This window comes from Cetorhinus maximus, chromosome 23 (assembly GCF_964194155.1).
Source record: "Cetorhinus maximus chromosome 23, sCetMax3.hap1.1, whole genome shotgun sequence".
Taxonomy (NCBI): domain Eukaryota; kingdom Metazoa; phylum Chordata; class Chondrichthyes; order Lamniformes; family Cetorhinidae; genus Cetorhinus; species Cetorhinus maximus.
The window spans coordinates 14355186-14378961 of NC_135901.1; the positions used below are offsets into that span (position 1 = coordinate 14355186).

At 45.8% G+C, this 23776-nt stretch overlaps 2 protein-coding genes and 1 pseudogene across 2 annotated transcripts in view; 2 read left to right on the forward strand and 1 right to left on the reverse strand.

Moving 5' to 3' along the window:
* The window catches only part of LOC144697833 (uncharacterized), a 166912-nt gene that overhangs the window by 128852 nt on the left and 14284 nt on the right, over positions 1-23776 (reverse strand). The gene's annotated exons all lie outside the window — the stretch shown is intronic.
* LOC144698393 (uncharacterized) lies at positions 3872-8393 on the forward strand. Its single transcript, XM_078570342.1, has 4 exons — positions 3872-3914; positions 4063-4342; positions 5127-5194; positions 8080-8393. The coding sequence occupies exons 1-4, from the start codon at positions 3872-3874 to the stop codon at positions 8391-8393; spliced, it is 705 nt and encodes a 234-aa protein (XP_078426468.1).
* LOC144698395 (uncharacterized) lies at positions 16214-20758 on the forward strand (annotated as a pseudogene).

Below are 23776 nucleotides of genomic sequence, written 5' to 3' on the forward strand. Positions count from 1 at the left end.
GAAACAGAGTGAAGGTTCCAGTCTGTGACCTTTCACCAGAAATCTGCAACTCCTCAAACTGAGTTCAGATGAAATGTCACGGACATGAAACCTTTTTTCTGATTCGCTCTGCATCGATGCTTTCTGACCTGCCATAATTTTCTGTTATTATAACCCAACATTATTTGCAATGGAGCATAATAGCTGATAATTCGGCTCCTTTCTGATGGCAGAGCCCTATCAAGGGAGAATGCGTAGCCATTCTCATTTCTAAATAGCTCTGCGTCATGAGTCACTTGCAGGACAAACCATTTGTGAGACTGGTGGGATTTCATGACAATTGGCAACGATTTACTATTGTACAAATAACTCCAGGTTTTTATTGAATTGAAATTCCACGAATTGATGTTGTGTAATTCGAACCAGGGATATCATTCTGTGGTGTTCGATTGGTGTGCAGTGACAATACCCCTTCGCCACTTCCTCCCCCTTCACCGAGTAAGAAGCAGAAAGGTTGAGGTGTGTGTTTGATTCCGTAAGTGCCCAGCAATGCGTAGATTGCTAAAGGCGCGTGTGTGTGTGCGCGCGCGCGCGCGTGTGTGTGTGCGTGTGTGGGTGTCACATTCCTGAAGTGCCCACCGGAGGGCTGATTTCTAAAGGTGTGTGTGCTGCGTGTGCCTGTGTGTTTGTGTGTTTGTTTGTTTGTGCGTGTGTGTGTATGTATGTCTGTGTATGTGTGTGCGCGTGCGTATGTATGTGTGTGTGCGTGTGTGTATATGTGTATGTGTGTGTGTATTATGACATTGTCCAGCAGAGGGTAGATTGCTGACGTTATGTTTGTGGCTGTGTGATTCCGGCAGTATTCAGCAGAGGGCAGATTGAAAAATTTTGTGTGTGTGTGTGCGTGTGTGTATGTGTGATTCCAGCAGTGCCCAGCAGACGGAAGATTTCCAAAGGTGTGTGTGTGCGTGATTATGACAGCGTCCAGCAGAGGGTAGGTTGCTAAAGCGTATATGTGTGTGCGTATGTGTGTGTTTCTGTGTTTCTAAGTATGTGTGTGATTCTGACTGTCAAGCAGAGGGTGGATTACTGACGCTGTGCGTGTGTGTGTGTGTGTGTGTGCGTGTGTGTAAGAGAGAGAGAGAGATTCCGGCATTGTCCACTAGAGGGCAGATAATAATGTTGTGCGTGTGTGTCTGTGTATGTATGTGTGTTTGCATGAGTGTGTGCTTGTGTGTGTTTGTGTGTTTGTGTGTGATTGCGTCAACGTCCAGCAGATGGAAGATTGGTAAAAGTGTGTGTGTGTGTCTGTGTGCATGTGGTTATGACAATGTCCAGGAGAGGGTAGATTGCTAAAGGTGTGTGTTTGAATGTGTGTGTGTATGCGTGTGTGTGTCTGTGATTTTGGCAGTGGCCAGCAGAGGGTAAATTGTGAAAGGTGTGTGCATGTGTGTGTGTGTGTGTGTGTGTGTGTGTGAGAGAGAGAGAGAGGTTCCAGCAGTGTCCAGCAGAGGGTAGATTGCTAAAGATGTGTGTGTGTGTTTGTGTGTGTGTGTGTGTATGTGATCGCGGCAGTGTCCATCAGAGGGTAGATTGCTAAAGGTGTGTGTGTGTGTGTGTGTGTGTGTCTGTGTGTGTGTCTGTGTGTGTGAGAGATTCCGGCAGTGTCCAGCAGAAGGTAGATTGCTAAAATTGCGTGTGTGAGATTATGACACCATACAGCAGAGGGTAGATTGCTTAAGGTGTGTGCGTGTGTGTGATTATCACAGTGTCCCGCAGAGCTAAAACTTTGTGTGTGTGAGTGCGTGTGTGTGTGTATGTGATTCCGGCAGTGTCCATCAGAGGGTAGATTGCAAAAGGTGTGTGTGTGTGTGTGTGTCTGTGTGTGATTGCGGCAGTGTCCAGCAGAGGGTAGATTGTAAAAGGTAAGTGTGTGTGATTATGACACTGTACAGCCGAGGGTAGATTGCTTAAGGTGTGTGTGTGTGTGTGATTATGTGAGATTCCGGCAGTGTCCAGCAGAAGGTAGATTGTCTAAATGTGTGTGTGTTTGTGTGTGTGTGATTATGAAAGTGACCAGCAGTGGTTAGATTGCTTAAGGTGTGTGTGTGTATGTGTGTGTGTGTGTGTGTGTGTGTGTGAGAGAGATAATGACAGTGTCCAGCAGAGGGTAGATAACTAAAGTTGTGTGTGAGTGTGTGTGTGTGTGTCTGCGCCCGAACGCGGCGTGTGTGTGTGATTCCGGCAGTGTCCAGCACAGCAGCAAATGGCGATGTCGAATTGAAGGGCCGCATCAATATTAAGGGAACCCTTTCGTTTTCTTCGTGTAAAACAGCAGACGCCATGACTGGGACATGTGGAAACATGTACCCCATCACCGAGCGCCAATACTCAGTGAACATCTCAGAGCTTCCAAGCGATAGTGGAGGTGGTGAAACAGAATTGACGGAGGTTGGCGAGTAACCACAGTGCAGTGATATCAAGGGCAATTCACAACCCCTTAATTCTGAATGTTGTTCAGAACCTGAATCTTCGCCATTTCTTCCTGAAAGACAAAGATAGAATATTTCAATAGTTAGGGACTAACCCTGGAAGACACGCTGACTCTCCAAACCTGGATCACAGTGTTCAGCAATATCAATTCTCTAAATAACCTGGATTTCCAAGTATAATGATGACCACTGAATCATTACCGGTTGCCGTTAATAAACCCACCTGCTTCACTAATGTGCTTCAGGGAGGGAAATCTGCCGCCCTTACCTGGTCTTGCCTACATCTGACTCCAGGCCCACATTAATGCGGTTGACTCTTAAATGCCCCTGAACAAGGGCAATTAGAGCAGGGCAATAAAGGCTGAACAACCAGCGACGCCCACATCACATGAAAGAAAAAAACAAATGTTTAAAACAAGCATTTTTCCCTGTCTATCGGTGCGAAGTTTCCCCCCGTGCAGTGGCCAATAAACAGCAGGCATTAGAATCGATCAAAGATAATCAGCACAGCTCAGAGACAAGATAAACACAACAGGGGTTCCATTCCAATCCCACACGATGCAATAATCGAAAAACCACAAATGATGCAAATCTGAAATAAAAGAACAGAAAATTCTGGAAAAGTAAAGGTTAGCCGGTTAGGATGCCTCTCAGTGGAAGGAGAATCAGACCTATTTTTTCAGATCGGTAAAATTTTATCCGAACTGGAAATGCTGCATTTGAAATAAGTTTTGGTCAATGGTTTGGTGGGACAAGGGGTTTCATTGTACGGGGTCCGGTTAATCTTTGCAGCCAGTGTGGTGTTCATGGCTCAAGGACACTGCGGTGTTGGCGGAGGGTAGTTCCCGGGGATATTTAAAGTAAACCTTGTGATTTCCTTTTGCGAATCAGCAGATGCCTGTCCGGGGCCACACGAACCTGGCAACAATCGCCGGAATATTGGGATAAGAGCGGGACAGGGTGTTCTCCTGGTGTCCTGGGACCACATTCCACCTTAAACAAACACCACCCAATACAAACACATGCACCAACCTCCCAGTTCATCACTGCGGGGAAAGGAAGGCGGCAGCACAACTGGCAGAAAGAAAAGCTCCCCTCCCCCACCCCTGTACACCAGAGTATTGTGGGAGGGGCTTTCACATCCGGATCACAATCCAAATGTAGAGTCAGAAAATTGCAGCCTCCTTTTATAAACCTGTCTCTTATTCACACAACACTTAGCCAGAGACCCGGGAAACGTGCGACCCATCAATGATCTCAGCGAAACTGCCCTTTGCAAATCAACTCGATCCCCCTAAATTATTTCAGTCCAGCTCTCAGGTCCTTTCTCCCAGTGAAGTCCAGGGCTGCAGTCTCCAGCTTCCCCGTCATATAAACCCTCAGCTCCAGGCAGCAGAACGATGGGAATCCTCCTTGTTTTCACCCTGTGTGTCTGTTTACCCCGTGAGTACCGATCAAACAAACCGACATTGTGTGGATTTAATATAAAGCTGCCCGAGTCCATCCCAATTACAGACACTGTCTGGGGTTTTAACCCAGTTCCGTAGTTCGGCTCCAAGGGTCCATTAATCTCTCTCTGTTTAAATTCCAGGCTCTTTCAGTCAGTCAGTGACACAGACCCCGGCAGCGGTGACCAGGAAGGAGTGTCAGTCTCTCACCATCACCTGTGTTTTCTATGGTGGTTTTAACGCTCGTCGTTTTACGGGCGGGACTTTCTTCAAACAAACCCAGACCGGGACAGAGCGGGAGCGGATCTCCAGCGGAGGGAGATTTGTTGTGTCGGTGAATAAAGCAGGAAATTCATTTTCGCTGGAAATTGGAGGCGTGAGGGTTGAAGACACCGCCACCTATTACTGTAAAGCTCAATACGAGTACAACACACAGTGATGGGCCTCGGCTTCCCGTGATACAAAAACTCTCACTGCAGATTATCACAGAAACAAATGAAAAAGAGGAGTTAATCTGCAGTTAGACCCTCACAGTACCGCCTCACACCGTCTGCCCCACAGTCTAGTTTATAATGAGATTGGATTATTGCCGTTAACATCTTGAGTTTTACAAATGCCGAGTGTGTGCGGATGGTAATGTCTTTCCCGGGATTGGTGTCAGTGAATGGGGTTTGGGAATGACTGATCCCAGTTACAAACCCCTAACACCAGATGTGACCCCGGTCTAACAGCTGGAATCGGGAACCGCAGTTCCCGCTGTTTGACTAATGTTCCCACATCTCACCAAGTACCCGGGGGGTTTTATACTGACTTGTAACACTGTGTTATTTTGGGACACTCACAGTGGGAGAGACCCGAGCAAATACTTCTGTCCGATCACAATATAAATTCTCGGGGCCCAGATAATGAATTGTCGGGTTCATGTTATTGTAGCTGGAATCTGGTTAAATTTCATTGTAATTTCCACCATTCAGTTATCTTTCTTTGATATTTTTCTCGGTTTATATGAAGCGAACATCACGTTCCCGGGACCATTTACTCGGAGCTCAGGGCCTCACAAAGAACAGTTTGAACCGACAGAGACATTGAAACATTAAATATTTTTTTATTCATTTAAACCCGCTGAATAATTGGGTAGTTTCTACTGTCTAATGATGATTTGCCGGCAGGTTGAGGTGTCGGTGGTTGTTGTACCGGGGAGACTGAGAGCGGTGTCACTGTGGTGGGATACTTACTATGCGGATGGATCCGGGACGGTGGTGACTGTCACAGCCGGTAAGTGACTCCAAACCCCTCCGGGTTACAGCCCGTCCCGGGTAATGTTCCCCGTCAGTTTATTATTGGTATCAGTGGAGTTTGGGTGGGATGTGGGAGTTGACGGAATCTGGACCATTATTGGTTTAACGGGCACATCGGGGACAACAACAACATCACGGACTCTCACACTCTGAATCGCTTTTAATGAGCGGAGATTGTCGACACTCCGGACTCCAGTCCCGGTGTTAACTGTGACCGAGGGAGCTCTGTCTGTCCCTTGGAGCCCGGGAGCGGGGTCACAGAGCTCTCTCCTGGGCAGCAGATTGCAGTCCGAGCCGCGCAATGTGAATGAGGCACCGGGTGAATAAACTCAACACAACTGAGGCCAGTTCGGATACCTGCAGAGGCTCGTTCAATACCTGACCCGGGAAAGAAACGGGAGCGTGACAAAACGGACTTCAGATATAAGAGATCCTGATGTAGGTCCAGATGCAATTTTATTATTGGACTATCAGTGACTGAAATTAGTGACATTGCCGCCCCATTTCTTTCAATTGTCTTCATAGAACCAATCACTTTCCTCCGTTTCCACCCTCAGACCGAAATGTGAAAGTTTGGAACTGCAGTCACTTCTCTATATTGAATGTAAATGTTTGAGAGATGGGATTGCTGTAATTTATCTGTATCACTGATTACTGTGAATTGAAACGGCACAGTGCAGTGAGAGAGTGAGGATGATGTATTAATCTTATAAAGGAGAACAGGGACATAAGGGAACAATTATAAACTAGGAGAATGCTCATTTAGAAACAGCAAGAAAAAAATAATCGAAAGGGAGAGAAGGATTGGATGATTTCTGGGCGCCTTTCAAAGTAAAATCCGACTCGGTGTTGGGGGAGGTTTATGGAGGGAAGGACTGAAATGGACTCCAGTCCGGAATGCTGTGTAAAGTTTTGTTCCCCTTACAGAAGGGATATCAATCTACATTGGCAGGAATGCAGCAAAGATTCATCAGTCTGATTCCTGAGATGAAGGGATTCTCCAATGTGAAGAAATTTGGTCGTCTCGGTCTATATTTCCTAGGGTTTAGAAGAATGAGAGGCGATCTCATGAAAACATATAATATACTGAAGGGCTTTGACAGGGCAGATTTTGGGCCGGAGTTTCCCCAGACTGAGTAGTATAGAACTCGGTGTTACAGCTTCAGATCAAAGAGTCATCTGAGAAGGAAAAAATATCTTCAGTACAACCATTGTTGTGAATCTGTGGCATTCCGTAACTCAGAGAGTTGTGGATGTTCATAATCTGTGTGCATTCAAGAGAATATTCGCCAGGTTATCGGACACTAAAGGGATCAGGGATATGGGGAGAGTGCGGGAATGTGACGTTGAGGTTGTAAATAAGCCAGGATATTACTGAATGGCTGAGCAGGTTTGAAAGGTGACCTGGCGGCTCCTGTTACTATTGATTGGATTCTCTGCCTTGATTTCTTACATTCCTGAGGGAAGAAATCAGCAAGAATCCACATCTCTCTGGGAAGATTGAACAGGCTGGGTCTCTTTTTTCTGGAAAACAGAACCGCGAGGAGAATCCATAGAAATCTTTTCAATAATGAACAGTTTTAGTCAGGACAAATTGAGTCTAAAGCAATAGCCGTTAACATATGACAGTAACTAACAGAACGAATAAAACATTTAAGACAAATGCATTGAAACCAAGGCAGATCAGAATGTGGAACTTCCTGCCTCAGGGAATGGATGGAGATATTGTTGATATATTTAGAGGAACACTTGAAAACACAGGAGGGAGAACGGAACAGACCAACACAGGGAGCTGGGTGGAAATGTACAATTAGATTTCGGGCGGGGTAAGGCTGGAATTGATTATATACACAGGCTGAATGGCCCATTCCACTTCCGCATTCTTCTTCCTCGATAATGTAAAACTGAGAGAAAACTCCACCCAGAGAACCCGGTAAAGAATCAGTCAATGAGCGGAAAGCGTTGAAATTGTCAGAGAGCCAGAAGAGGCAGTTCCCAGTGAGTAACAATAAAACCAATGAGGAAATTGAACAGACTGAGCCCAATCGACAACTTAGAGACTTTGGGGCAAGTTCGCACGATTGGAAAAAGCGCAAACAGCACGAAGAAAATGTGAAATAAAGGGAATGTGATATTAAAGAAATAAAATGAAATTAATTGCACATATTTGAAATTAAGCTGAACTGGAGAAAATAGGACACCATTGATAGAACATAGAGAAATAGAGCAAAAGGCAGATAGAAATTCGCGTGTAGTTTTAAACCGCAGGAAATGATTGACCATTAACCACTGGTGCTCACTCTCTGTTTTGCCCAATCGGTGCTGATTATTACCATCAGTTTGTGTTGGATCTTGCTGTGTGCAGTGATGCCACACAGCTGTGTTCCTCTCCAACAAACATGTTTTTTGTTGGAAGCTGATAGCCTCGCTGAACATCTAATGATCCCTAGTGTTTGTGTCTCACCACGGAAAATGGAAACGGGAATGTAATATAATTAATGGAATCATACGGCACGGAATGATGACAATCGGCCCCTCGTGTAGGCGATGACCCTTTAAAAGCGCAATTCAATTGTTCCCACTCCCCATGAATTTTCTCCATCGGTCCATATTTTTATTTACATTTCCAGTATAGATCCATTACCCGTTTGAAAGTTACAATGGAACCTGTACCCAACACAAATTCAGACAGTGCAGTCCTAATCGGAAGAGTTCGCCATGTAAAATAGGATATCACGGTTCCAACAGGCTTCCAGCAAGTAAAGTTACTGCAAAAAGCAGAGCTATTCACGCGATTGACATATTCACCTGGACAAACAGTGGCTGAACAAAAATAAAATGTTCTTATTCTACATCCTCCAGATTCCAGTTCCATAATTTCCAGGAATCCGCCTGTACAAACCTCTCCTGCCGGTCACACCGTTACTTTAAGATGTGAATATTCTGGGTTCTGTCAGTACACGGTACAGTGGTATCGTCAGTCCCCCGGCCAGGCTCCAGAATATCTGCTTCAGAGACACACTTCAGGAGAGGAAAATAAAGAAAAGGCTGCCGGGGGGAGAATTTCTGCTTCTATCGATTCTGCCGAGAAAATCAGCCGGTTAGATATCTCCAAACTACAACTGAGCGACTCCGCTGTGTATTACTGTGACCTGAGTCGCCGCACAGCACAGTGAAACAGAGCAGGGAGAGAGCCGTACAAAAACCTCAACATGGTGGGATTACAGACACACAGTGATACAGAGCACGGAGAGAGCTGTACAAAAACCTGAACATGGTGGGATTACAGACACACAGTGATACAGAGCATGGAGAGAACTGTACAAAACCTGAACATGGTGCTTGCACACGAACAGGTGAGTGACCTCATCCTGAGTGAGGCACGGCCAGAGTCAGTGTGGGTACTGGCAATTTGGTGCACAGTGGGAATTGAACTGGTAAGTCCTTCTCTTTAAGTTCTCTTAATTTTTGTAACTACAGTGGTCTAGTTAAAGGGTTGGTAAGAGAGCTGATGCAACTGACGGTGTGACAGTTATCTGTCAATCACCTGATGCCTGATTAGGGACTTAATAGGTGTTGATTAGTATTTGAAGCATAACTAGTGTGAGTCATCTCAGCTCAGCTCAGCTCTAATTAAGAAAGAGACAATTAAAAGCACACTACAGTGTGCTTGCACAAGAGCAGGGGAGAGACCTCATCCTGAGGGAGACACAGCCAGAGTGAGTGTGGCTATTGGCAATTTGGAACAGTGGGAATTCGGCTCAGAGGGGAGGAGGTGCTCTCTGCATTTTATCTTTGCTATCCAATTTATTAAATCTTCTGAGTGTGGCCTTGCCCTGCTGCAGCAGTAGAGGCTACAAGGGAAAGGAATGACTGGTAAGTAGTGGATAAGGTCGGGATGTATTTACAACTTTAATCGCTTGTAGTTTAAGGACTTTTTGTGGTTTGTAGTTTGTATAATCTGTAGTAACGAGGATCAGGAAAGAAGGGCCCGAGGGTAATTGATTTAAAAGGTTTAATTTAAAGGGATATAACATGGCAAGAGAGCTCAATGCCGTCATGTGCTCCTCGTTCTCCATGTAGGAAACCGGCAACATTTCCAGTGCCCAGAACCAGCATGTGTGCAGAAATTGTGTCCAGCTGCAGCTCCTGGAATCTTGGGTTTCAGAGCTGAAACGGCGGCTGGAGACACTGTGGAGCACCTGCGAGTCTGAGAGCATCGTGGACAGCACGTTTACAGAGGTGGTCACACAGCAGCTGAAGGGACTTGAGGAAGGAAGGGAATGGGTAGTCCCAGGTAATCCAAGAGCAACAGGCAGGGAGTTGAGGAGCCCCCTGGGGTCCCGTTCGCAAATTGGTATTCCATTTTGGAGGCTGATGAAGGCGCTGCTTCCTCCAGGGAGTGCAAACAGAACCAAGCTTCTGACACCACAAGCAGCCTGTCTGTACAGGAGGGGAGGAAGAGAGGATGAACAATAGTAATAGGGGATTCTATAGTCAGGGGGACAGATAGGCGCTATTGTGGCCGTCAACGTGTCTCTAGGACGGTGTGTTGCCTCCCTGGTGCCAGCCTCCGGAATGTCACTGAACGCCTGCATGGCATCCTGAAAGGGGAGGGGGATAAATTAGAGGTCATGGTACATGTTGGTACCAATAACTTAGGTAGAAAGGGCGACGATGTCTTGCATCAAGAAATCAGGGAGTTAGGCAGTAGACTAAAAAGCAGGATCTCTCAGGTTGTAATCTCTGGGTTACTCCCAGTGCCACGTGCTAACAAGACCAGGAATAGGAGAATAGCGCAGATAAATACGTGGCTTAAGAGTTCGTGCAGGAGGGAGGGTTTTAGATTCCTGGAACACTGGGGATGTTTCTGGGGAAAGTGGACCTGTACAAGCGGGATGGTCTACATCTGAACCATAGCGGAACTAACCTCCTTGCGGGCGGGTTTGCCAGTGCTGTTGGAAGTACTTTAAACTAATTCGGCAGGGGGAGGGGACACACAATGTTAGAAGAATAGGCACGCATTAGAATAAGTAATACATTCAAGTCAGAGGGAGAACCACTGCATTAAGCTTCAATGGAGTAAGGCAAGGCTGGATGGCCTCTACTTTAATGCCAGGAATATTACAGGTAAAACAGAAGACTTAAGGGCGAGGGTTGACACGAGGAATTCTGATTTGGTAGCCATCATTGAGACGTGGTTGAGGGAGAGTCAGGATTGGCAGCTCAACATTCCGGGATATAGGATCTTCAGGCGAGACAGGGGTGAGGGCAAAAGAGGAGGAGGCGTTGCATTATTCGTTAAAGAGTCGGTTACTGCAGTGAGGAGAGATGCTATCTTGGAGAGGACATCGAATGAAGATTTGTGGGTAGAGTTTAGGAATAAAAAAGGGGCAACCACATTATTAGATGTTTCTTATAGGCCCCCAGATAGTCAGCGGGATATTGAGGAGCAAATATGTGCGCAAATTGCGGAAGTATGTAAAAACAATAACAATAGGATAATTATATTAAGTGATTTCAACTTTCACAACATTAATTGGGATAGACAGAGTGTTAAGGGCTTGGATGGAGTGGATTTCTTGAAATGTGTACTGGAGAGCTTTTTAGGTCAATATGTAGAGGGTCCAACAAGGGACGGCGCAGTGCTGGACCTAATTCTGGGGAATGAATCGTCTTCAGAGAACTAATCGGTTCAGACGTGAACTCTGGAATAAATGAGCAGCGGCCCAGCAACCCGCCTCCTTCTATCCGGTGAACAATATCAATTTCCAGCCAATTAGGAGCGGGAAAAATAAACACGTGATGTAGACCTTGCATATCCATCATTGACTTTAATCAGTCAACATTTTTATCTCTTCACCCGGTTCCTTTCTTCTGTTGTGAGTTGTGTCCCGTTTTCGTATTGACATTCTCATAGCAAACATGTGTTCTGTTGCACAGCTAAAGCTATTATCCGTCATTCAGGCGATGCAAACAAGTAGCCACAGGACAGTGACCCAATGACCCAGAGAAAGTTTTTCATTATTAATCTCGTTGTTCCAGTGTTTCAAACCCTGAATATTTTTCCAGTTCGATGTCTCTCGGCCCGTGTGCTTCAATCTCCCGCTTAGAAAACAGCCCAGGACGGGGTTTCGTTGCAGATTGACTGCAGCTACGAGTTGTCCGACTTCTACGTGATGCATTGGTGTAAGACAGAAATCCGGTCAGGGACTGGAGCGGATTATAAGGCGTATATCGACTGGCAAAGAGAGGAGCGGACGATTTGAGCCGAATCTTTCCGAGTCGCAGAAACGCGGCGAATTTGCTCATTGCAGACACGGGGAACGCCGATGCCGCGGTTTATTACTGTGCGGCTAAGCCCCACACCTAGACAAAACGCGGCAGTCACTGTACAAAAACCTCGCTCCTGGTTACAGTTCCGGGATTGCGGCAGCAATCTCTCTGATAGAACATGGCGAGCCAGGAGGCTCAGAGCGTGAACAGCTAACGGGAGAGACGGGCAGGGCTGCCGCGGGTTGTCTCGTGGATCCTAATGGAGAGGATATTTCATCAGAGATACTGATAGTCACGGCAGAGAGTGTCGGACTGAGGGAGCAGTTAGTCAGTGCGGTCTTTGCTACGTGGGGAGCCTCCTTGTCTGATTGTGTCCCAGGGAACCGAGAGAGATCCTGAGTGTTTAATTTGTGCCGTTGTGTGACGATTCTTAAAGAACATTAATATAATTATACAATAAAACCCGCCCTTTAACTGAAATGTCCGCAATGTGGGCATATTCACTCTGGTCGCAAGTTGTGGCCAAATAGTTATTTAAAAGAATGCGCCTGCGATTGTCCTCCGGGTGATATTTCCCTCTCCCCTCTTGTGACTCGCAGCAGAAAGTTAACCAAATTCGACACACAAACAGAAAATGCTGGAAATACAACCAGAAACAGAGTGAAGATTCCAGTCTGTGAACTTTCACCAGAAATCTGCAACTCCTCAAACTGAGTTCAGATGAAATGTCACGGACATGAACCCTTTTTTCTGATTCGCTCTGCATCGATGCTTTCTGACCTGCCATAATTTTCTGTTATTATAACCCGACAGCATTTGCAATGGAGCATAATAGGTGATCATTCGGCTCCTTTCTGATGGCAGAGCCCAATCAAGGGAGAATCAGTAGCCATTCTCATTTCTAAATAGCTCTGCGTCATGAGTCACTTTCAGGACAAACCATTTGTGAGACTGGTGGGATTTCATAACAATTGGCAACGATTTACTATTGTTCAAATAACTCCAGGTTTTTATTGAATTGAAATTCCACTATTCGATGTGGTGGAATTCGAACCAGGGATATCATTCTGTGGTGTTCGATTGGTGTGCAGTGACAATACCCCTTCGCCACTTCCTCCCCCTTCACCGAGTAAGACGCAGAAAGGTTGAGGTGTGTGTGTGATTCCGGAAGTGCCCAGCGATGCGTAGATTGCTAAAGGCGCGTGTGTGTGTGTGTGTGTGCGTGCGTGGCTGTGACATTCCTGAAGTGCCCACCGGAGGGCTGATTTCTAAAGGTGTGTGTGTGCGTGTGCTTGTGTGTGTGTGTGTGTGTTTGTTTGTTTGTGCGTGTGTGTGCATGTATGTCTGTGTATGTGTGTGCGCGTGCGTATGTATGTTTGTGTGTGTGTGTGTTTGCGTGTGTGTATTATGACATTGTCCAGCAGAGGGTAGATTGCTGACGTTATGTTTGTGGTTGTGTGATTCCGGCAGTATTCAGCAGAGGGCAGATTGAAAAATTGTGTGTGTGTGTGTGTGTGTGTGTGCGTGTGTGTATGTGTGATTCCAGCAGTGCCCAGCAGACTGAAGATTTCCAAAGGTGTATGTGTGCGTGATTATGACAGTGTCCAGCAGAGGGTAGGTTGCTAAAGCGTATGTGTGTGTGTGTATGTGTGTGTGTGTCTGTGTTTCTGTGTATGTGTGTGATTGTGACTGTCAAGCAGAGGGTGGATTGCTGGCGCTGTGTTCGTGTGTGTGTCTGTGTGTGTGTGTGTGTGTGAGAGAGAGAGATTCCGGCAGTGTCCACTAGAGGGCAGATGATAAAGTTGTGCGTGTGTGTCTGAGTATGTATGTGTGTTTGAGTGAGTGTGTGCTTGTGTGTGTATGTATGTATGTGTGTGATTATGTCAGCGTCCAGCAGATGGTAGATTGGTAAAAATGTGTGTGTGCATGTGGTTATGGCAATGTCCAGCAGAGCATTGATTGCTAAAGGTGTGTGTTTGAGTGTGTGAGTGTGCGCGTGTGTATGTCTGTGACTCTGGCAGTGGCCAGCAGAGGGTAAATTGTGAAAGGTGTGTGCATGTGTGTGTGTGTGTGAGAGAGAGAGAGAGAGAGATAACAAGAAGTGTTCAGCAGAGGGTAGATTGCTAAAGGTGTTTGTGTGTGTGTTTGTGTGTGTGTGTGTGTCATTATGACAGTGTCCAGCAGAGGATAGATTGCTAAAGGTGTGCGTGTGTGTGTGTGAGTGATTCCGGCAATGTCCAGCACAGCAGCAAACCGCGATGTCGAATTGAACGGCCGCATCAATATTAAGGGAACCGTTTCGTTTTCTTCGTGTAAAACAGCAGACGCCATGACTGGGAAATGTGGAAACATGTACCCCATCACCAAGCTCCAATACTCAGTGAACATCTCAGAGCTTCCAAGCGATAGTGGAGGTGGTGAAACAGAATTGCCGAAGGTTGGCGAGTAAACACAGTGCAGTGATATCCAGGGCAATTCACAACCTCTTCATTCTGAAAGTTGTTCAGAACCTGAATCTTCGCCATTTCTTCCTGAATTACAAAGGTAGAATATTTCAAAAATCAGGGATGAAGAGTTTCTGCAGGTATTTAAAGAATGAAATAGTGATTAAAGCTCGTGTTAGTCTTCTTGGGAGTGTGCTTCGGGAATTGATAATAGAAGGCAAGGAAATCGCAGAGGCGTTGTACAGTTATTTTGTGTCTGTCTTCACTGCGGAACACTGAGAAAACTTTCCAAGGACACTTGAAAATCAAGAGGTGAACCGGAAGGAGGAACTTAAAACACTTCTCTTGACTCTATTTAGATTTCATTGGGTCCTGTCTTTGTTCCGGCTGCTCTAAACCAGTTCCTTGTTGCACTCGACGTCATTTCTGGCTCTTTTACTCCAGGCCTCGCCTCAGTGATTACTGAATTAGACCCTGTATTTATTTATATCACACTAGGCCCTGTCTTTGTTAAAGCTATTCCAGACCATATCCCTATTTATATTAAATACGTTTATAGTGCACTACACATGTACATGTTTATGTTAAACAGCGTTTTACACTCTGTAGTAGCCTTAAAGCCGCATTTTAATTACACTAAAAAAGACTGTCACCAATTGGCCGGACATGCAGAAAAAATTGTGATTTTATCCGCTGTAGGCCAAATCATCCGCCATGTCTGTGTGACGGGCTGTCGGCCCTATATGTGTGATCTACTGTTGTTTCAATGTCCCTTTCGCCCTTTAATGGTCTTTCCGCCCCTGCCCGCAATGCTGCGCAGCATTTTCCCTAACACCGCAGTCAGGTTTGTGAAGTCTTTGACCTCGGCCTTGTCACAGGGCTTATTTGGGCGAATGTTGCTGTTGCTGGGTAAGAGGTAATTCTTAACCCTCCGCCAAGTCACTCAGCATCGTGAGTTGGAAACATATCGCCGTTCCTCTGCTGTCACTGGGTCAAAGTCCTGCAACTGCCTCCCGAACAGCACTGTGGGTGCTCTTACACGACAGGGACTGCAGTGGTTCAAGAAGGCAGCTCACCGCCACCTTCTCAAGGGCAACTAGGGATGGGCAATAATTACTGGCCCAGCCAGCGCAGTCCACGTTGCGTAAACGAATAAAAATAACCCATTTTTGGGAACAGAAAGTGGTGACAGTGAACTTTAAAGCAAGCTCCAAGCACAGTCTTTCCCCAAAGTCCATTGTCCTTCCGAGTGTCGATTCAATCTGTGTCGGTTCAACCGGAAATTCTGAATGACCCCAACTTGGAAATCAAACATGGCTGACATGGAGCATCATTTTATATGTACCCCGCCGCAGGGCTGGTGTGGGAAGCATTTGGTTAAATGACGGGGGGAGTTTGTTCTTTGTGTTAATTCACGTCTGCTCTGCCGATGGCCGATTTTCTGCAGTTGCTTCGACCTGAGCTGTTTTCTTGTTAGCTTTGTTTGTGGTGATTTACCATTGCCTTCCACGCGCAGGAGCAGGCAGGCCACAAGCCTCCCTCAGCCAGAACGCGAATAGAACCAGTGCTGTTGCATTTTTCCGAACCACAGGCTCGCAATCCAGCGAACTGAACTAACCAGGCATAATTAGTTTATGTGCATGTTGTGCAGACCTGCCAGGATATTGGTAATGTCACTGGGCTACTTCATATTATAACCTGTCCCCAGTTGATGCTCCAGGGTAGGTGCCGGGCCTGAGACGCCGACCTTCAGGTCAGAAGTCTAACTGAGGTCCCGCCAGCCCGTTCAGGGCGGTGTTAAGCAATCTCCGGAATACTGGGAAGAGAGCGGGGCGGGGGGATCTGCTGGTGTCCTGGGCCCACATTCCACCTTAAACAAACACCAGCCAATACAAACACATGCACCGACCTCCCAGTTCATCACTGCGGGGAAAGGAAGGCGGCATACAACTGGCAGAAAGAAAAGCTCCCCTCCCCCACCACCGTACTGCAGAGTATTGTGGGAAGGGCTTTCACATCCGGATCACAATCCAAATGTAGAGTCAGAAAATTGCAGCCTCCTTTCATAAAACTGTCTCTTATTCACACAACACTTAGCCACCGATCCGGGAACCGTGCGGCAAATCATTGAATCTCAGCGGAACTGCCCTGTGCAAATCAACTCGAACCCCCTAAAGTATTTCAGTCCAGCTCTCAGGTCCGGTCTCCCAGTGCAGTCCAGGGCTGCAGTCTCCAGCTCCCCGTCATATAAACCCTCAGCTCCAGGCACCTGAACGATGGGAATCCTCCTTCTTTTCACCTTGTGTGTCTGTTTACCCCGTGAGTACCGATCAAACAAACCGATATTGTGTGGATTTAATATAAAGCTGTCCCAGCCCATCCCACTTACAGACACTGTCTGGGGGTTTAACCCCGCTCTGTAGTTCGGCTCTAATGGTCAATTAAACTCTCTCTGTTTAATTTCCAGGCTCTTTCAGTCAGTCAGTGGTACAAACCCCGGCAGTGGTGACCAGGAAGGAGTGTCAGTCTCTCACCATCACCTGTGTTTTCTATGGTGATTTCTTCGCTCGTCCTTTGACGGGCGGGGCTTTCTTCAGACAAACACAGACCGGGACAGAGAGGGAGCGGATCTCCAGCGGGGGGAGATTTGTTGTGTCGGTGAATAAAGCAGAAAAGATATTTTCGCTGGAAATTCGGGAAGAGAGATATGAAGATACCGCCACCTATTACTGTAAAGCTCAGTACTGTAACTACACACAGTGATGGGCCTCGGCTTCCCGCGGTACAAAAACTCTCACTGCAGATTATCACAGAAACAAATGAAAAAGCGGAGTTAATCTGCAGTTAAACCCCCATCAGTTCCGCCTCACACCTTCTGCCCCACAGTCTAGTTAATAATGAGATTGGGTTATTGCCGTTAACATAACTGCCGAATGTGTGCGGATGGTGATGTCTTTCCCGAGACTGGTCTCAGTGAATGGGGATTGGGAATGACTGAGCCCAGTTACAAACCCCCAACACCTGATGCGATCCTGGCCTAACACCTGGAACCGGGAACCGCAGTCCCCGCTGTTTAACTAATGTCCCCACATCTCACCAAGTATCCGGTGGAGTTTATACTGACTTGTAACACTGTGTGGGTGGATGGGGAGGTCACAGTGGGAGAGACCTGAGCAAATACCTTTCTACCATAAGAATATAATTTCTCCGGGCCCGGATAGTGAATTGTCGGGTTGATGTAATTTTCGCTGTAATCTGGTGACATTTCATTGTAATTTCCACCATTCAGTTATCATTCTTTGATAGTTTTCTCGGTTTATATGAAGCGAACATCTCTTTCCCGGGACCATTTACTCAGAGCTCAGGGCGTCACAAAGAACAGTTTGAACCGACAGAGAATTTGAAACATTGAATATTGTTTATGGATTTAAACCCGCTGAATAATTGGGAAGCTTATACTGCCTGATGATGATTTGCCGCCAGGTTGATGTGTCGGTGGTGCTTGTGCTAGGTAGACTGAGAGCGGTGTCACTGTGGTGGTATCCTGATAATGCGGATGGACCCGGGACGGTGATGACTGTCACAGCCGGTAAGTGACACCAAAACTCGCCGGGTTATAACCTGCCCTGGGTAATGTTCACCGTCAGTTTATTGTTGATATCAGTGGAGTTTGGGCAGGATGTGCGATTTGACGGAATCTGGACCATTATTGGTTTAACGGGCACATCGGGGACAACATTAACACCACGGACTCTCACACTCTGAATCGCTTTTAATGAGCAGAGATTGTCGACAATCCGGAATCCACTCCCGGTGTTAACTGTGACCGAGGGAGCTCTGTCTGTCACTTAGAGCCCGGGAGCGGGGTCACAGAGCTCTCTCCTGGGCAGCAGATTGCAGTCCGAGCCGCGCAATGTGAATGAGGTACCGGGTGAATAAACTCAGCACAACTGAGGCCAGTTCGGATACCTGCAGCGGCTCGTTCAATACCTGACCCGGGAGAAAAACGGGACAGTGACACAACGGACTCCAGGTATAAGAAATCCTGATGTGGGTCCAGATGGAATTTTATTATTGGACAATCAGTGACTGAAATTAGTGACATTGTCCCCGCCATTGCTTTCAATTGTCTTCAAATTACCAATCACTTTCCTCCTTTTCCGACCTCAGATAGAATAGTGGAAGTCTGGAACTGCAGACACTTCTCTATATTGAATGTTGATACTTGAGGGATGGGATTGCTGTAATTTATCTGAATCCCTGATTACTGTGAATTGAAACAACACAGTGCAGTGAGAGAGTGAGGATGATGCATTCATTTTATAAAGGAGAACAGGAACTTTAGGAAACAATTATAAACTGGGGGAATGTTCATTTAGTATCAGCAAGAAATACTTCATCGCAAGGGAGAGAATGGTTGGGTGATTTCTGGGCACCTTTCAAAGTGCAATCCGACCCCCTGGTTGGTGAGGTTTATGGAGGGAGGGACTGAAATGGACTCTGGCCCGGAATGCTGTGGAATGTTTTGTTCTCCTTACAGAAGAGAGATCAATCTGCATTGGAAGGAGTGCAACAAAGGTTCATCAGACTGATTTCTGAGACGAAGGCATTGGTCAATGAGCAGAGATTGAATAGTAGAGCTCTACATTTCCTAGAGTTTAGAAGACTGAGAGGTGATCATGACAAGGCAGATTCTGGGTCGCTGATTCCCCAGGCTGAGCAGTATATATAACTCGGGGTCAGAGTTTCAGAATAAAGGGTCATCCCTTGGAACTGAGAAGGAAAAAATGTATTCAGTGGAACCATTGTTATGAATCTGCAGCATTCTGTAACTCAGAGAGCGGTGGATGTTCAGTATCTGTGTGTTTGTAAGGCAATATTCAATAGATTTGCGGACACTAAAGGGATCAGGGATATGGGGAGAGTGCCGGAATGCGACGTTGAGGTTGTAAATCAGCCAGGATATTACTGAATGGCTGAGCAGGTTTGAAAGGTGATCTGGCGGCTCCTGTTTCTATTGATTGGATTCTCTGCTTTGACTTATTGCACTCCTGAGTAAATAAATCAGCAACAATCCACATGTCTCTGGGAAGGTTGAACAGGCTGAATCTCTTTTCTTCTGGAAAATAGAGAACCACGAGCTTCCATGAAGATTTAATAGATTTTTTTTTAAATAATGAACGGCTTTAATGTGGAGAAATTGTTTATTTGTGGCTGAGTCCAGGGCAATGGGCCATCAACATATGACAGTCAATAAAGAACAAATAAAAAACATTAAGACAAATAAATGTAAACAAAAAAAAATCAGCATGTGGAACTTGCTGCCGCATGGAATGGTTGGAGCAGGCAATATTGATGTATTTATTGAAACACTTGAAAATACAGGAGGGAGAAGGGAACAGACCGGCAGGGGGAGCTGGAGGGAAATGGTCAATTCGATTTCGGGCGGGGTCAGGTTGGAATGGATTATCAACACAGGTTGTATGGCCCATTCTTCATCCGCATTCTTCTTCCTTTAAAGTGCGAAATTCAGAGAAAGCTCCGCCCAGAGAACGCGGAGAGAATCAGTAAATGGGCGGAAAGAACTGAAATTGTCAGAGAGCCGGAAGAGGCAGTTCCCAGTGAGTCACAGTAAAACCACAGCGGAAACTGAACAGACTGAACCCAACCGACAACTGGGATGCTTTGGGACAATTTCCCACGATTGGAAGAACCACAAAAAGCAGAAAGTAAATGTGAAATAAAGGGAATGTGAAATAAAAGAAATAAAATGGAATTATATGTCAAGTGAGCTCAACTGCAGAAAATTAGACTCTTTTGAAAGAACATAGAGAAACAGAGCAAAAGGCAGATAAAAATTCCACAGCAGTTTGAAACCGCAGTGAATGATTAGCTTTTGACCACTGACGTTCACTCTCTGTTTGGCCAAATCAGTGCTGATGAATTCCATCAGCTTGTGTTGGATCTTGCTGTGCGCAGTGATTCCACACAGCTGTGTTCATCTCCGGCACATATTGTTTTTGGAAACTGGCTCCTCGCTGATCATAAAATGTTCCCTCGGGTTTGTCTCTCACCCAGGAAAATTGAAACGGGATTGAAATTTAATTCATTGAATTATCCAGCACGGAAGGATGACATTCGGCCCATCGTGTAGGCGCTGACCCTTTAAAAGTGCAATCCCATTGTTCCCACTGCCCATGAATTTTCTCCATAGCTCTGTATTTTTATTTACATTTCCAGCACAGACCCATTACCCGTTTGAAAGTTACAATGGAATCTGTTCCCAAGACCAATTCAGACCAAGTGCAGCACCGATCGGAAGAATTCGCCCTGTAAAATAAAATATCACCTCATTCCCCACTTGATCATATTTTCATAACAGTGAACACGGTTCAAACAAGCTTCCAGCAAATAAAATTACTGCAAGAAGCAGAGCTATTCACGCGATTCAATTCACCTGGACAAACAGTGTCTAAACAAAAAGATAATGTTCATTTTTTTTATCCTCCAGATTCCCGTTCCATAATTTCCCGGAATCCACCTCTACAAAACTCCGCTGCCGGTGACACCGTTACTTTAAGCTGTGGATATTCGGGGTTCTGCACAGTGCACTGGTGCCGTCATTCCCCAAGGACAGGCTTGGGAATACCTGCTCCAGTGACACACCTCAGAAGAGGAGAATAAAGAAAACGCAGCCGGGGGGAAGAATTTCTGCTTCTATCGATCCTGCCGAGAAGATCATCCGGTTAAGAATCTCCAAACTGCAACTGAGCGACTCCGCTGTGTATTACTGTGCACTGAGTCGTCGCACAGCACAGTGATACAGAGCACGGTGAGAGCTGTACAAAAACCTGAACACAGTGGCATTACAGACACACAGTGATATGGGCACGGAAGGAGTTCAAATTCTTGTACTTTTTCTGTATTAAGTTGAAAGGAACACACACACACACACACACACATACACGCGCACAGAGAGAGAAGAGCGGTGGGAAAGGGAATCACCTAATCTCCACGAATGTATTTACAATTGACCTTGTAATTTTGTAGCACAGAATAAAGCCGTTAAACCCATCAGGTTCGCACGTTCCTTCCGGCTCCCCAGAGCCTTTAATATTTTTATATTTCGAGCTGCCTACAATACTCCTGCTAAAATAATTCATTCAATTATCCGTTCTTCAAAAAGCGATGTGGACTATTTGGGCATAAATGGTTGAAGGTGGCCTGACAGCCTAAGAAAATGCTCCTAAAACATCCGGAATCATCGGCTTCATAACAGTGGCATAGAGTCCAAAAGAAGGAAGCGCTAATGATCCCCTGGAAAGCACTGGTTCCCCCTCAACTGGAGCATTGTGTCCACTTCCGGGCATCGCACTTCAGGAAGGGAGTGAATGGTTTAGAAAGGGCGCAGATAAGTTTCCCAGGATCGGTCATGGGATGCAGAACTTCAGATTGGGGAAACTGGGCTTGTTCTCCATGGAGAATGGGAGGTTCAGGGGATGTTTGATAGAGGTGTTCAAAATCATGAGAGTGTGGCCAGAGTAGATAGAAACAAACTGTTTCTATTGGCGAAAGAGTAGGGAGCAAGAACAGGAGGTTGGGTTTAGATTCATTTCCTTGGTGAATGGGTCGTGGAAGGCAGCGGCTCCGGCAATTCACTGCGGCTGGGAAAGCTCCTTATCTGTGGCACAGAGAGTGGGGGCGGCACATTGTCCGCACATTCGCGACTGTACAAATCCATCATTTCGATCTATTAAGAACGAATGCTTACTTCGAAGTCACTTTTCGTATTAATCGAGTCTTATCCACATACACGTTAGATATGCACAGCCTGCTGTCTCACACACACAGGGCTAACGGTGCGTGACAGAAACCTGGCCACTGGTTTACAATGGCTCAGGGCAAAATCTTCTCTTCACGACACCTGCACGGTGATTGGCTGTTTCTCCCATTGATTCGGGTCGGGGGGTCACGGAGTGTCTTTAAATCACCGCCCAGAATATCAAGTTAAGATTGAGAGCGAGAGACTTCAGTCCCATACTCGTGTTCTGGAGGAATCTACATAGGCATGAGGACAGATACGGCCCTCGTGGACTGGGCAGGAAGACTACGAGGTAGGACAGTTGATGAACAGTGACAGATATTTAAGGAGATATTCAATTCCTCCCAAGTAAAATATATTCCAAATAGGAAGAAAGATCTTAAGAGGGGAGGAAAAGCATCCATGGCTTAAGAAGGGAGGTAAATATAACATAAAGGCAAAAACCAAGACATAACAAATTGCAAAGGTCAGTGGCAGGCTGGAAGATTGGGAAACTTTTTAAAGATCAACAAAAGCTTACTAAAAAAAGGTAAAAAGAGCAAAGGTAAATTATGAAATAAAACTTGTGCAAAATATAAAAACTGACAGCTTCTACAAGTATATGAAAGGAAAGAGAGCAGCTGAAGCGAATGTTGGTCCCTTGGAGGATGAGACTGGGGAGTTAATAGTGGGGAATGCAGAAATGGCAGAGACGCTTAATCAATATTTTGCCTCAGTTTTCACGGTGGAGGACACTAGTCCCACCCCTCTAGTAACAGGTCGTGCAGAGGGTATAGAGAAGGAGGAACTTAGAAAAGTCACCCTCTATAGAGAAAAAGAACTGAGCAAACGATTGAGGTTAAAGGGTGACAAGTCCCCAGGACCTGATTGCCTACATCCTAGGGTCTTAAAGGAAGTGGCAGCGGAGAGAGTGGATGCATTGGTTATAATATTCCAAAATTACATGGATTCTGGAAAGGTTCAAGTGGATTGGAAAAATGCTAATATAACGCCCTTATTAAAAAAGGGGGAGGCAGAAAGTAGGAAACTATAGATCAGTTAGTTTAACATTGTCGTTGGGAAATTGTTGGAATCCATTATTAAGGAAGTAGTAATGGAGGACTTGGAAAGTCATAATTCAATCCATCAGAGTCAGCATGGTTTTATGAAGAGTAAATCGTGTTTGACTAATTTTCTAGAGTTCCTTGAAGATGTGACAAGCAAAGTGGATAACGGGGATCCTGTAGATGTAGTGTATCTGGACTTCCAAAAGGCCTTTGATAAGTTGCCACACAAAAGATTAATACACAAGGTAAGATCACACAGAGTTAGGGCTAAAATATTAGCTTGGATAGAGGATTGGCTAGCCAACAGAAAGCAGAGAGTCGGGATAAATGGGTCTTTTTCTGGATGGCAAGCTGTAACTAGTGGGGTTTGGTCCTTGGGCCCCGACTATTTGCAATCTATATCAATGACTTGGATTCAGGGATAGAAGGTACTATAGCTAAATTTGCAGATGACACCAAAATTGGTGGGAAAGTAAGTTGCAATGAAGAAATAAGAAATTTACAAATGGATTTGGATGGGTTAGGTGAATGGGCCCAAATTTGGCAGATGGAGTTTAACGTGGATAAGTCTGAGGTTATCCATTTTGGCCAGAAGAATTAGAGGGCGACTTATTATTCAAATGGAGGGAAACTTCAGAATGCTTCAGCGCAGAGGGATCTGGGTGTCCTCGTGCATGAATCACTGAAAGCTAGCATGCAGGTTCAGCAGATAATAAGGAAGGCAAATGGAATTTTGGCATTGATTGCTAAAGGAATAGAGTATAGAAATAGGGAAGTGTTGTTTCAACTGTACAAGGCATTGGTGAGACTGCACCTGGAGCACTGTGCACAGTGTTGCTCCCCTTGCTTGAGGAAGGATGTTGTTGCATTGGAGGCGGTTCAGAGGTGGTTCACTAGATTGATTCCAGAGATGCGGGGCTTGTCTTATGAGGAGCGATAGAGCAGTTTTGGCCTATACTCGCTAGAGTTTA

Bases quoted from the DNA above. Each gene is read 5' to 3' on its own strand.
- LOC144698393 (XM_078570342.1), top strand. From the start codon at position 3,872: ATGGGAATCCTCCTTGTTTTCACCCTGTGTGTCTGTTTACCCC. The intron at 4,343-5,126 runs GTACAACACACA...GGGGAGACTGAG, and splicing joins TACTGTAAAGCTCAATACGA to AGCGGTGTCACTGTGGTGGG. The intron at 5,195-8,079 runs GTAAGTGACTCC...TACATCCTCCAG, and splicing joins GGTGGTGACTGTCACAGCCG to ATTCCAGTTCCATAATTTCC.